At 39.1% G+C, this 14,915-nt stretch overlaps 1 protein-coding gene across 1 annotated transcript in view; it reads left to right on the top strand.

Moving 5' to 3' along the window:
* The window catches only part of ARMH4 (armadillo like helical domain containing 4), a 143,441-nt gene that overhangs the window by 122,625 nt on the left and 5,901 nt on the right, over positions 1–14,915 (top strand). The window contains exon 6 of the mRNA XM_065940544.1: positions 12,043–12,074. Within this exon, the coding sequence (XP_065796616.1) occupies positions 12,043–12,074 (32 nt within the window). The remainder of the gene's footprint in view (positions 1–12,042; positions 12,075–14,915) is intronic.

Below are 14,915 nucleotides of genomic sequence, written 5' to 3'. Positions count from 1 at the left end.
CAAACATCTTGTTTCTGAAGTAATTGGCTCTCCTGCTCTGTCCCTCACTCTCTCAGTCCCTACCTTGCTGTTCTCATCCACATCTCATAGATCTGATATTCTAACCTATTTTCACTGGAGTTAGGTTCCCATGCCTTCTACTGACACAGCCTTGACTACAATGCCTGGCCAGTGCACTGTGCGTTTTAAGTGTCATTGAATGGATTAATGAATTGGAAGCATTCTCTTGCTTGAATTTCACTTTATGTCTTCGGCTTAGTTGAGCCATGTTAACACAAAACTCATACCTCATTTGTCTTTCTTTCTTCCCTCCTGTTCCAGATTTCTTATTTTGATTTTTTAGTTTCTCTCTACTAAGTTCTGTATTAGACACTTTGTACATGTTATTTCTAATCTTCACAACCATCTTGCAAGTATTACCATCTCCATTTCACATATGAGGAAAGTGAGAGTCTAAGAGGTTTGCTTGTTTCTCCAAAGTTACTTAGTGAATCAGTGGTTGACCTCACTTCTCCATGGAACCACTCCCAGAACCACTGATCTGTGGCTTCAGTTCAGTGCACTTGCTCAGTTGTGTCTGACTCTTTGTGACCCCATGGACTGCCAGGCACGCCAGGCTTCCCTGTCCATCACCAACTCCTGGAGCTTGCTCAAACTCATGTCCATCAAGTCGGTGATCCCATCCAACCATCTCATCCTCTGTCGTCCCCTTCTCCTCCTGCCTTCAATCTTTCCCAGCATCAGGGTCTTTCCCAGTGAGTCAGTTCCAATGATCTGTGGCTTAGTTCTTGATTTTCCTGCACTTCCTTCCCTTGACTCCAGTATTATTCTGATTGAGCCCCACCATCTTTGTCTGAATCCCAGTTGAGTCTTCCCTCAAAAGGAGTGGCGAGGGGAGGACAAACCCAAGAGGTCTTCCCGAGGTCCTGCCGTGAGAGATTGAGGCTGGGGACCGAAGGAGATAGAGGGGCCAAAGATATCTCCACATCTTCAACCTGAGAGAGCAGAACAGCAGTGATACCGCCAAAAGAAGTGGGTACATAGGAAGCCTTATTCCTGTAGGTTGCTCGTCAGATGGGGGTTGGAGTTCCAGTGGCTCTTTCCTCCCCGGTAAACCATGGCAAGTCTCTTAGTTTTTCTGAGTCTCAGTTTCTCCTTTTCCATGAGCATCATCTTACCTGACTCTCATATTTATCATTAGCTTGCCTATCAAATGACGCAGTGCATGTGAACATGCTTTGTAAGGAGTAAGGCCGTTAGCTGTCATCACTGTTGTGCGACATGTTGTTATTAAAGTCAGATTGTAAATGGAGACACTGGCTTCTTGGGTAAAATGTGTCTGTGCCAGGGGTCAGAAAGCTGTGACCCCCGGGTCAGATCTGGCCTGCTGCCTGTCCTGAAACAGCCCATCAGCAGAGAATGTTTTCCAATTTTTAATTTGGTTGAAAAAAATCAAAAGAAAAATATTTGTGATGTAAGATTATATGAAATTCAAATGTCAGTATCCATAAATAAAGTGGATTAGAACAGAGCCAAACCCACTTACTTACGTACTATTTTCTGTGACTTGAGGCATCAGCAGAGTTGAGTAGTTGTGACAGAGATTGTGTGGCCTGCAGAGCCTAAAATATTGACTACTTTTAGTAAGAGCTCCGCAGCCCTGGTCTGCCGATTGCACTGTCCTACCTCTGCTCTCTAACATTGATTCAACTGCAGAATTTCCATTGAGCTTAAAAACTGACAAAGGTGAGGAATGAAAGATAAGGAGAGGCCCTAATGGCTGTCTCAGCTGTGGGGAGAACCTTTCAAGGCGGCCTCCAGAATCAGTTATAGGAACATGGGGCAAGTTGCAAAGCCATCAGATGGAGCCGTGTAGTCACCAGCTGACCTCATAGTCACATTCTGCCTCCCTTGCGTCCTCCCAAGCATTTCTGAACCTTCTTATTGATCTTCGGGTATGATGTTGAAAAGGAATGATGGGAGGACATCGGCCTTGTTCCTGCTCTTAGTGGAAAAGCTGCTAGTTTCTCACCATTAAGTTATGATGTTAGCTGTAGATGTTACCAAGTTGAGAGTTCCCCTGTATTCCTAGTTTGCTAATTTTATAAAAAATGAGTGCTGGATTTTGTCAAATACTTTCTCTGTATCTATTGATATGATCATGTGATTTTTCTTCATTAGCCTATTGATGTGATAGATTAGTGGATTTCCAAATGGTAAGCCAAACTTGCATACCTGGAATAAATTCTTTGCATACATTTTTGGTTTTGATTTGCTAATATTTTGTTGAGAACTTTTGCATTTGTGTTCATGAGAGATACTGGTCTGTAGTTTTAAAGACAATCTAGTTTTGGTTTTAGAATAATGCTGACCTCATATAAAGAGTTAGGGAGTTCCCTTCTGCGTCTTATCTTCTGGAAGAGATTGTATAGCATTGGCCTAAATTCTTCCTTAAATGTTTTAATTCACCAGTGAACCTATCTGGGGCCTGCTGCTGTTCTAGAAGGTTTTTAATTATTGATTCAGTTTCTTTAATAGATACAGGCCTATTCAGTCTTTTTCTTCTTGTGTAAGTTTTTGCAGATGTATTTTTCAAGGAATTACTCCATTTAACCTAGGTTACCAAATATATGGACATATGGTTGTTCGTAGTATTTCCTGATTATCCTCCTAATACCCATGGGATCTGTAGCAATGTCCCACTTTTATTTTGGATCTTACAAATTTGTATTTTCTCTTCTTTCAGTTAGCTTGGCTAGAGGCTTATCAATTCTATTGATCTTTTCAAAGAACTATCTTTTTTTTTTTAACTGAAGCATAATTGACCTGTAATACTATGTTAATTCCAGGTGCATAACATAGTGATTCAGTATTTCTATACATTACAAAATGTTTACTATGGTAAGTCTAGTTATCTGTCATGAGACAAAGATATTACAATATTACTGACTGTGTTCCACATGTTGTATATTTCATCCTCATGACTCATTCATATTGTAACTGGAAGTCTGTACCTGTTACTCTCCACCTGTTGCATTCAACCCACCACTCCCTCCCTTGGGGCAATCACTATTTCTTCTCTATATCTGTGTCTATTGTTTTCCTTTTTTCATTTGCTGTTTTTTAGATTCCACATGTAAGTTAAAATCATACATTATTTTTCTTTCTGACTTTTTTCACTTAGCATAATAACCTCTAGGACCATTCATGGTGTCATGTTGAAATCACAAGAGATTTTTCTTTTTATCGCTAATATTCCACTGTGTATAATATACCACATCTTTATCTGTTCATCTGTTGCTGGACATTCAGGTGGTTTCCATATGTTGCCCACTGTAAGTAGTGCTGCAATGAACATAGGAATGCATACATCTTTTCTAATTAGTGTTTTTTTTTCTCTGGGGAAAAATACCCAAAGTGGAATTACTAGATCTTTTTATAGTTCTGCTTTTGAGGAATCTCCATACTATTTTCCATAGTGCTTGAGCCAATTTGTACCACCAACAGTGCACAGGGGTTTTCTCCGCATCCTCACCAACACTTGTTATTTCTTATTTTTTTTTTTTTTTTTTAATATTATTTTATTAGTTGGAGGCCAATCACTTTACAACATTTCAGTGGGTTTTGTCATACATTGACATGAATCAGCCATATAGTTACACGTATTCCCCATCCCGATCCCCCCTCCCACCTCCCTCCCCACCCGACTCCTCAGGGTCCTCCCAGTGCACCAGGCCCGAGCACCTGACTCATGTATCCCACCTGGGCTGGTGGTCCGTTTCACCATAGATAATATACATGCTGTTCTTTCAAAACATCCCACCCTCACGTTCTCCCCCAGAGTTCAAAAGTCTGTTCTATACTTCTGTGTCTCTTTTTCTGTTTTGCATATAGGGTTATCACCACCATCTATCTAAATTCCGTATATATGTGTTAGTATACTGTAATGTTCTTTATCTTTCTGGCTTACTTCACTCTGTATAATGGGCTCCAGTTTCATCCATCTCATTAGAACTGATTCAAATGAATTCTTTTTAACGGCTGAGTAATATTCCATGGTGTATATGTACCACAGCTTCCTTATCCATTCATCTGCTGATGGGCATCTGGGTTGCTTCCATGTCCTGGCTATTATAAACAGTGCTGCAATGAACATTGGGGTGCACGTGTCTCTTTCAGATCTGGATTCCTCAGTGTGTATGCCTAGAAGTGGTATTGCTGGGTCATATGGCAGTTCTATTTCCAGTTTTTTAAGAAATCTCCACACTGTTTTCCATAGTGGCTGTACTAGTTTGCATTCCCACCAACAGTGTAAGAGGGTTCCCTTTTCTCCACACCCTCTCCAGCATTTATTGCTTGTAGACTTTTGGATAGCAGCCATCCTGACTGGCGTGTAATGGTACCTCATTGTGGTTTTGATTTGCATTTCTCTGATGATGAGTGATGTTGAGCATCTTTTCATGTGTTTGTTAGCCATCTGTATGTCTTCTTTGGAGAAATGTCTGTTTAGTTCTTTGGCCCATTTTTTGATTGGGTCATTTATTTTTCTGGAATTGAGCTTCAGGAGTTGCTTGTATATTTTTGAGATTAATCCTTTGTCTGTTTCCTCATTTGTTATTATTTTCTCCCAATCTGAGGGCTGTCTTTTCACCTTACTTATAGTTTCCTTTGTTGTGCAAAAGCTTTTAATTTTCATTAGGTCCCATTTGTTTATTTTTGCTTTTATTTCCAATATTCTGGGAGGTGGGTCATAGAAGATCTTGCTGTGATTTATGTCGGAGAGTGTTTTGCCTATGTTCTCCTCTAGGAGTTTTATAGTTTCTGGTCTTACATTTAGATCTTTAATCCATTTTGAGTTTATTTTTGTGTATGGTGTTAGAAAGTGTTCTAGTTTCATTCTTTTACAAGTGGATGACCAGTTTTCCCAGCACCACTTGTTAAAGAGATTGTCTTTTTTCCATTGTATATCCTTGCCTCCTTTGTCAAAGATGAGGTGTCCATAGGTTCGTGGATTTATCTCTGGGCTTTCTATTCTATTCCATTGATCTATATTTCTGTCTTTGTGCCAGTACCATACTGTCTTGATGACTGTGGCTTTGTAGTAGAGTCTGAAGTCAGGCAGGTTGATTCCTCCAGTTCCATTCTTCTTTCTCAAGATTAATTTGGCTATTCGAGGTTTTTTGTATTTCCATACAAATTGTGAAATTATTTGTTCTAGTTCTGTGAAAAATACCGTTGGTAGCTTGATAGGGATTGCATTGAATCTATAGATTGCTTTGGGTAGAATAGCCATTTTGACAATATTGATTCTTCCAATCCATGAGCACGGTATGTTTCTCCATCTGTTTGTGTCCTCTTTGATTTCTTTCATCAGTGTTTTATAGTTTTCTATGTATAGGTCTTTTGTTTCTTTAGGTAGATATACTCCTAAGTATTTTATTCTTTTTGTTGCAATGGTGAATGGTATTGTTTCCTTAATTTCTCTTTCTGTTTTTTCATTGTTAGTGTATAGGAATGCAAGGGATTTCTGTGTGTTAATTTTATATCCTGCAACTTTACTATATTCATTGATTAGCTCTAGTAATTTTCTGGAAGAGTCTTTAGGGTTTTCTATGTAGAGGATCATGTCATCTGCAAACAGCGAGAGTTTCACTTCTTCTTTTCCTATCTGGATTCCTTTTATGTCTTTTTCTGCTCTGATTGCTGTGGCCAAAACTTCCAACACTATGTTGAATAGTAGTGGTGAGAGTGGGCATCCTTGTCTTGTTCCTGATTTCAGAGGAAATGCTTTCAATTTTTCACCATTGAGGGTGATGCTTGCTGTGGGTTTGTCATATATAGCTTTTATTATGTTGAGGTATGTTCCTTCTATTCCTGCTTTCTGGAGAGTTTTAATCATAAATGAGTGTTGAATTTTGTCAAAGGCTTTCTCTGCATCTATTGAGATAATCATATGGTTTTTATCTTTCAATTTGTTAATGTGGTGTATTACGTTGATTGATTTGCGGATATTAAAGAATCCTTGCATTCCTGGGATAAAGCCCACTTGGTCATGGTGTATGATTTTTTTAATATGTTGTTGGATTCTGTTTGCTAGAATTTTGTTAAGGATTTTTGCATCTATGTTCATCAGTGATATTGGGCTGTAGTTTTCTTTTTTTGTGGCATCTTTGTCTGGTTTTGGAATTAGTGTGATGGTGGCCTCATAGAATGAGTTTGGAAGTTTACCTTCTTCTGCAATTTTCTGGAAGAGTTTGAGTAAGATAGGTGTTAGCTCTTCTCTAAATTTTTGGTAGAATTCAGCTGTGAAGCCATCTGGTCCTGGGCTTTTGTTTGCTGGAAGATTTCTGATTACAGTTTCGATTTCCTTGCTTGTGATGACTCTGTTAAGATCTTCTATTTCTTCCTGGTTCAGTTTTGGAAAGTTATACTTTTCTAAGAATTTGTCCATTTCATCCAAGTTGTCCATTTTATTGGCATAGAGCTGCTGGTAGTAGTCTCTTATGATCCTTTGGATTTCAGTGTTGTCTGTTGTGATCTCACCCTTTTCATTTCTTATTTTGTTAATTTGGTTCTTCTCTCTTTGTTTCTTAATGAGTCTTGCTAATGGTTTGTCAATTTTGTTTATTTTTTCAAAAAACCAGCTTTTAGCTTTGTTGATTTTTGCTATGGTCTCTTTAGTTTCTTTCGCATTTATTTCTGCCCTAATTTTAAAGATTTCTTTCCTTCTGCTAACCCTGGGGTTCTTCATTTCTTCCTTCTCTAATTGCTTTAGGTGTAGAGTTAGGTTATTTATTTGGCTTTTTTCTTGTTTCTTGATGTGTGCCTGTAATGCTATGAACCTTCCCCTTAGCACTGCTTTTACAGTGTCCCATAGGTTTTGGGTTGTTGTGTTTTCATTTTCATTTATTTCTATACATACTTTGATTTCTTTTTTGATTTCTTCTATGATTTGTTGGTTATTCAGAAGCGTGTTATTTAGCCTCCATATGTTTGAATTTTTAACAATTTTTTTCCTGTAATTGAGATCTAATCTTACTGCACTGTGGTCGGAAAAGATGACTGGAATGATTTCAATTTTTTTGAATTTTCCAAGACCAGATTTATGGCCCAGGATGTGATCTATTCTGGAGAAGGTTCCGTGTGCACTTGAGAAAAAGGTGAAGTTGATTGTTTTGGGGTGAAATGTCCTATAGATATCAATTAGGTCTAGCTGGTCCATTGTATCATTTAAGGTTTGTGTTTCCTTGTTGATTTTCTGTTTAGTTGATCTATCCATGGTTGTGAGTGGGGTATTAAAGTCTCCCACTATTATTGTGTTACTATTAATTTCCTCTTTCATACTCGTTAGTGTTTGCCGTACATATTGCGGTGCTCCTATGTTGGGTGCATATATATTTATAATTGTTATATCTTCTTCTTGGATCGATCCTTTGATCATTATGTAGTGTCCTTCTTTGTCTCTTTTCACATCCTTTATTTGGAAGTCTATTTTATCTGATATGAGTATTGCGACTCCTGCTTTCTTTTGGTCTCCGTTTGCGTGAAATATTTTTTTCCAGCCCTTCACTTTCAGTCTGTATGTGTCCCTTGTTTTGAGGTGGGTCTCTTGTAGACAGCATATATAGGGGTCTTGTTTTTGTATCCATTCAGCCAATCTTTGTCTTTTGGTTGGGGCATTCAACCCATTTACATTTAAGGTAATTATTGATAGGTGTGGTCCCGTTGTCATTTACTTTGTTGTTTTGGGTTCACGTTTATACAACCTTTCTGCATTTCCTGTCTAGAGAAGATCCTTTAGCATTTGTTGAAGAGCTGGTTTGGTGGTGCTGAATTCTCTCAGCTTTTGCTTGTCTGTAAAGCTTTTGAATTCTCCTTCATATCTGAATGAGATCCTTGCTGGGTACAGTAATCTAGGTTGTAGGTTATTCTCTTTCATTACTTTCAGTATGTCCTGCCATTCCCTTCTGGCCTGGAGGGTTTCTGTTGATAGATCAGCTGTTATCCTTATAGGAATCCCTTTGTGTGTTATTTGTTGTTTCTCCCTTGCTGCTTTTAGTATTTGTTCTTTGTGTTTGATCTTTGTTAATTTGATTAATATGTGTCTTGGGGTGTTTCGCCTTGGGTTTATCCTGTTTGGGACTCTCTGGGTTTCTTGGACTTGGGTGGCTATTTCCTTCCCCATTTTAGGGAAGTTCTCAGCTATTATCTCCTCGAGTATTTTCTCATGGCCTTTCTTTTTGTCTTCTTCTTCTGGGACTCCTATGATTCGAATGTTGGGGCGTTTCACATTGTCCCAGAGGTCCCTGAGGTTGTCCTCATTTCTTTTGATCCTTTTTTCTTTTTTCCTCTCTGCTTCATTTATTTCCACCATTTTATCTTCTACCTCACTTATCCTATCTTCTGTCTCCGTTATTCTACTCTTGGTTCCCTCCAGAGTGTTTTTGATCTCATTCATTGCATTATTCATTTTTAATTGACTCTTTTTTATTTCTTCTAGGTCTTTATTAAACATTTCTTGCATCTTTTCAATCTTTGTCTCCAGGCTATTTATCTGTACCTCCATTTTGCTTTCAAGATTTTGGATCATTTTTATTATCATTATTCTAAATTCTTTTTCAGGTAGATTCCCTATCTCCTCCTCTTTTGTTTGACTTGGTGGGCTTTTTTCATGTTCCTTTACCTGTTGGGTATTTCTCTGCCTTTTCATCTTGTTTAGATTGCTGTGTCTGGAGTGGGCTTTCTGTATTCTGCAGGTCTGTGGTTCCTTTTTATTGTGGAGGTTTTACCCAGTGGGTGGGGTTAGACGATTGGCTTGTCAAGGTTTCCTGATTAGCGAAGCTTGCGTCAGTGTTCTGGTGTGCGGATCTTGATTTCTTCTCTTTGGATAGCAATGGAGTGCCCAGTAATGAGTTTTGAGATGGGTCTATGTGTTAGGTGTGACCTTGGGCTGTCTGTATGTTGACGTTCAGGGCAATGTTCCTGCGTTGCTGGAGAATTTGCGTGGTATGTCGTGCTCTAAAACTTATTGGCTCTTGGGTGGTGGTTGGTTTCGGTGCAGGTATGGAGGCTTTTGTACGGTCACTTATTACTTAAAGATCCATGTAGTCAGGAGTTTTCTGGTGTTCTCAGGTTTTGGGCTTAAGTCTCCTGCTTCTGGATTTCAGTTTTATTCTTCCTGTAGTCTCAGGACTTCTCCAACTATACAGCACTGATAATAAAACTTCTATGTTAATGGTGGAAAGTTTCTCCCCCGTTAGGGATACCCAGAGAGGTTCACCGAGTTACATGGAGAAGAGGAGAGGGAGGAGGGAGATAGAGATGGGCAGGAGGAGAAAGAGGGGGATTCAAGAGGAGAGAGACAGATCTACGAAGTTGTCTGATCCTAGAGTGTTCTCCGTAGCCCAGACACCCACAAAGATTCACAGAATTGGATTGGGAAGAGAAGGGGAAAGGAGGAAATAGAGGTGTTCTGAGGTAGAAAACAGAGTCAAGATTGGGAGAGAATAATCAACACACTCGTGAATAAAAATGGGAGTTGAATATTGGATTCTTAAATGTTCACAATTTATATCATATACTGAAAAACAAAAATTAAAAATCTAGAGTAGAGGTTAGACTCTTAAAAATACTATATTAAAAACAAAAACCAAAACACACAAAAGAAATTTTAGAAATATATATGAAGTTTGGTATAAAAATAGGGCTTCTCTTCTTTTTTTTTTTTTTTTCCCTTTCTTCTGTAAGGTTATAGTGGGTTGAAAATGAAAATTAAGGCGTAGTAAAAGGAGTGCTAGAGGGCTTTAAAAGAAATAAGAGAAAAAGAAAATAGAAAAAGAAAATAGAAGAGAAGAAGAAAAAAGAACAAAAAAAAGAAGAAAAAGAAAAAAGAAAAAAGAAAGAGAAAAAAATTGTTTTGCCTAATTAAAAAAAAAAATCGTAAAAATCTATGAAAGTTAAGGAGTAATAGGGGAGTAATAAGGAATTTTTAAAGGAAAATAAAAGAGAATCAAGAAAAAAGAAAACAAAGTTTTTTTTTTCCTTACTTAAAAAAAAAAAAAAAAAAGAAAGAAAAGAAAAAGAAAAAATATATCTAGGAATTTCTCTGGAGCTGTTGCGGTCAGTGTGGGTTCGGCTCAGCTTCAGATAGCTCCCCGTTCCAGCTTACACTTCTCGATATCTACAGGCCCTTCCGGTGTAGTCAGTCGGTGGTTTCTTCAGGGATTTTAATCTGTTGCACCGGTCACTTCTGAAGCGGTTCCCTTTGTTTATTTGGGTTCTGTTGCCGGTCTCTTCCGCGCCTAATTTCCGCCCTTACACAGGGGGTGGAGGTGGATTCTTATTCAGGTAGCTAGTTCCGTCGCGCTGCGGGGAGGGGCTGTGCGGGGAGGGGCCGTGCGGGGAGGGGCCGGCACTCCCGGAAGAGGCTTGCGCTCTTTTCTCGGTCTGCGCTGCTCAGGCTCCGGGCTGTTCTGTCTGAAGCGCGCGCCACGCTGCGCGCGGCTCCAGCCCTCGGGCGATTCACAAAAGCGCGGCACACAAAGCTGGGCCCGCGCTCCGGCCCCACGCCGCCCGAGCGGCCCAGGCAGCCAGGCGCCTGACGGGCGCTCTCTCCCCGGGTGCGGCGCGTCTTCTGCCCTGCGCGGTCCGAGTCTCAGTCCCCGCCGGCGCCAGTCGGGCGTGCGCGCCCTCTGCCCTCCGCGTCCCCAGCCCCAGTTCCCGCCCGCGCCGGTCGGGCGTCCGCGCCCTCCGTCTCGCCACGACCCTCCCGGCGGACTTCGGCCGCCCAGAATCTCGGTCCCTTTGTTCTGCGAACGGCCGGCAGTGTGTTCGGGCCGGTTAATTTTCTCTCTCTTTTGCAATCCCACAGTTCAAGCTGGCAACTCACAAAAGCTCCCTCTGATTGTCCTCAGGGCGCTCAGGCCCGGATCCAGCCCCAAGTAATGCCGCCCGCTCCTCTCCATTCCGCCCCCACTTGCTGGTGGCGGATGCGGGCGTCTGGGGTACTTTTCTGCTGGGAGTTGCTTTTAGGCTCGTAATCTGTGGGTTTTATTTATTCTATCCCTCCCAGTCAGATTCAAACTCTTGAGATTCCAACACTTCCCCCAGGCCCGCCAGTGCGAGGGTTTCCCGGTGTCTGGGAACGTCCTCTATTAAGTCCCTTCCCGGGACGGATCTCCGTCCTTAGCTCTTTTGTTTTGCTTTTTATCTTTTATATTTTGTCCTACCTCCTTTCGAAGACAATGGGCTGCTTTTCTGGGTGCCTGATGACCTCAGCTAGCGATCAGAAGTTGTTTTGTGAAGTTTGCTCTGCGTTCAGTTATTTTTTTGATGAATTTCTAGGAGAGAAAGTGGTCTCTCCGTCCTACTCCTCCGCCATCTTGGCTCCTCCTATTTCTTATTTTTTTGTAATGGCCATTCTGACATATGTGAGGTGTTGTCTCATTGTGATTTTCAGTTGCATTCCCCTGATGTTGAATAATGGGGGCTTTTTTATGTTGAGCATCTTTTCATGTGTCTTGGTCATATGTGTCAATATATCTTTGGAAAAATGTCTATTCAGATTCTTGGTGGGATTGTTAGGCCTTTTGATGTTGAGTTAATGAGTTCTTTGTGTATGTTGGATATTAACCCCTTATCTGATATATCATTTGCCAGTAAATACCTTCTCTCATTCAAAAAAAAGAAGGAAATGTCAGTTAGAAATAAACTTGATATTTTGAAGGTGTTTTCCTCACTCATCCCCCAGACGTCCCCCCAAATAATAGAACATGCATTTAGCAAAGAAAAATATTCTCTATTCCTTTAACAATGATGTGAGGATATGTTTGTGTTCTTTTTTGCATTTTAAAATGTGAATTAAAACTATTACTGTCATTATGTTAATACTGTTGACCCTGTCACTGTATTTCATACAATAAAATCTTCATTGTATCAAATTAACTTAGTACCTGGAATATAAGTAAGTTACCAAATGAACTTAATACATGAAATATAAGCAGAGAGATGGCTATTTACATTTTCTTCTCTTATTTTCCTTAGTGAGAAGCTGGATGGAAAAGCTAAAAGACAAGGTAAGAGAAATACTTTCTTCTTTTGGATTTATTTTAGAGTGCATAGCTTTGTCAAGTAAAAGACCTTCAGAATAATGGAGCTTTATATCATTATTCTGATTCTGATAACCTGTGCAAAGATCCAGGGCCACTTCCGGGTACCCAGCAAGAAAGACCTTCCCTTTAAGAAGGGATGCCTCATTCTTTGGAGTGCCATTCATTCTTCTGGAATGTAATTCCTGATATGTGCAACTGATAGCATCCTTGACATATCAAGGTGGAGGTCCTCTTACGGAATTTCAGGAGTGTAATCCCTTTTTGATGGGCATTTCATGTCCCAGTACAAGGATCTTTTAAATCTGATCTTCCTGTATGAAGAAGAAATACTTTGGATTTTGGAAGGGATTGATTTTTCTGACCCAAGGACAAAAATTGACGGACCTGACTTAAGAATAAAACTTCATGATGGAAAGGGCGTCCTTCACCCATAGTGGAAGGTGAGATTAAAAATACCTGAGCACCTGAGCACTCTCTTTAGGTCCACTTTTATGTGGTGTATCATAGTGCTACAGCTTACTGAGTGACAATGAGCTGACCTATCTAGAATGGCCAGCTATCGAAAAATACTTTCCACTCTTGCATTCATTCTGTCATCAACATCTGTGATTGACAATATTAACTTCCTTCCACGTCCATGTTTTTAATTTTCTTTTAATTTTCAACACTCTCTAAGGTTTCATTTTTAGTGCCTTGCAATTTCAAACTGGAATTACTCATAAAAATATTGGTGGAGTTTTGAACTCCTTGCTGTAGCCTCTGTCAGATCCAATTACTACAACCCAGCTCAGATTTCACTGGGGGTATAGTTAAATGGAAATCATTTCAACTGCCAGATAGGAGTTACTTTCAATTCACCTGTCTCAGAAAATACATCTGTGGATAGTATTCCATATCTTTTTTATTATTTGAGGTCAGTTTCTCTCATATTTGAATGATTAGTATTTATTTTGCTACAGTTTATGTTAAAGGATAAGAGAAAACGTTCACTAGTAGTTAAAATTGTATGATTATATTCTTGTCAGTATTATTTTTCGGCTTCTCAATAAAACTTAGACTATATAATTTTTGCAAATGAGATTATTTTATGTTCATACATATTTAAAGTGATATAGAAGAATTTTAAACCTGTTGACATTAGTGGAAGCCATTTTCACATCTGTAATGGGTCCAGTTGTCTGAGGGAGGTATAATCAGAGAACTGAGCAAGATTTGGGGTAGGAGAACCTCAAAAATTCAGAATTGAATATATTTACATTGGTAGTGCTTCTTGCTGTTTTTCAGAGGAAAATATAATGTGATGAAAAGTAAACAGGCTTTGGTAGTTTAATCTAGGAATCCATATGTCATTGTTTCTATAGAAAATATCCTTCTGAATTACCAAAATGAATAAAAAATAGACTTAAGAAAATAAATTTTGGCACATAGCCTGTTTTGAAATTGAATGTTGAAGTTTCTTACCTGTATATATATATATATATATATGTGTGTGTGTGTGTGTGTGTGTGTGTAGACATATATATATATAGCTTTGCCGCTTTGTTTAGAAATCTGGGTAGCTTTAGAGAAAGGCTGAATTTTCTCTCCCTGTGGACCCTTCCTTCTTATCTTTTCTTAAAGGCCTAGCACCCTCTCCCTGTTCTATTTCACCAAGAGAGATAATTTTGTGAATGGTTTTAGTTTTCTGAATTGAAGTTTTTCCAGCTCTTTCTTCGCTTTATTCCATAGTATTTTTTCAGTTATGTCTTAGTTTTAAAAAATTGAAAGAAAAATAGCTGAAACTTCCACCAGGTTTATTTGTTTTATGCCTTGTCTTTATTTTTATTTACTATTTTTTAAATTGAGGTATAATTAATTTATAATGTATTAGTTTCAGGTGTATAGCAAAATGATTCAGTTATACATATATATACTCTTCAGATTATTTTTATTGTAAGTTATTGCAAGATATTGAATATAGGTCTCTGAATATAGTAGGTCCTTGATATTTGCCTATTTTATATATAGTAGTGTTTATATGTTTGGAGAAGGCAATGGCACCCCACTCCAGTACTCTTGCCTGGAAAATCCCATGGACGGAGGAGCCTGGTGGGCTGCAGTCCACGGGTCGTGAAGAGTCAGACATGACTGAGTGACTTCACTTTCACTTTTCACTTTCATACATTGGAGAAGGAAATGTCAACCCACTCCAGTGTTCTTGCCTGGAGAATCCCAGGGACGGGGGAGCCTGATGGGCTGCTGTCTATGGGGTCGCACAGAGTCAGACACGACTGAAGCGACTTAGCAGCAGCAGCAGCATATGTTTAATTTTATATTGCAGTATGATTATTTGCAATGTTGTGTTAGTTTCAGGTGTATAGCAAGGTGATTCAGTTATACATATACATATATCTATTGTTTTTCAGATTCTTTTCCCATATAGATTATCACAGAATATTGAGTAGAGTTCCATGTACTATTCAGTAGGTTCTTGTTGATCATCTGTTTTATATATAGTAGTGTGTTTATGTTAATCCCAAGCTCCTAATTTATCCCTCCCTCTATCCCCCCCACACTAACTCCTTTGGTAACTATAAGTTTCTTTTATATGTCTATGAGTCTGCTCCTATTTTGTAAATAAGTTCATTTGTATCATTTTTAGAGTCCATGTATAAGTGATATCAGTGATGTTTGTCTTTCTCTGATTTATGTCACTTAATATGATAATCTCCAGGTCCATCAACGTTGTTGTATTTGTCTTCTTATTTTGTCTCTTTCTTGGAGGGATTCAGTTTAACCAGTTCCCTCCCTCTGGGAGTAAAATAT

The sequence above is a fragment of the Muntiacus reevesi genome, chromosome 7 (genome assembly GCF_963930625.1).
Source record: "Muntiacus reevesi chromosome 7, mMunRee1.1, whole genome shotgun sequence".
NCBI lineage: Eukaryota > Metazoa > Chordata > Mammalia > Artiodactyla > Cervidae > Muntiacus > Muntiacus reevesi.
Note: the sequence above shows the minus strand (reverse complement) of the source record. Positions and strands in the feature narration are given on the sequence as shown.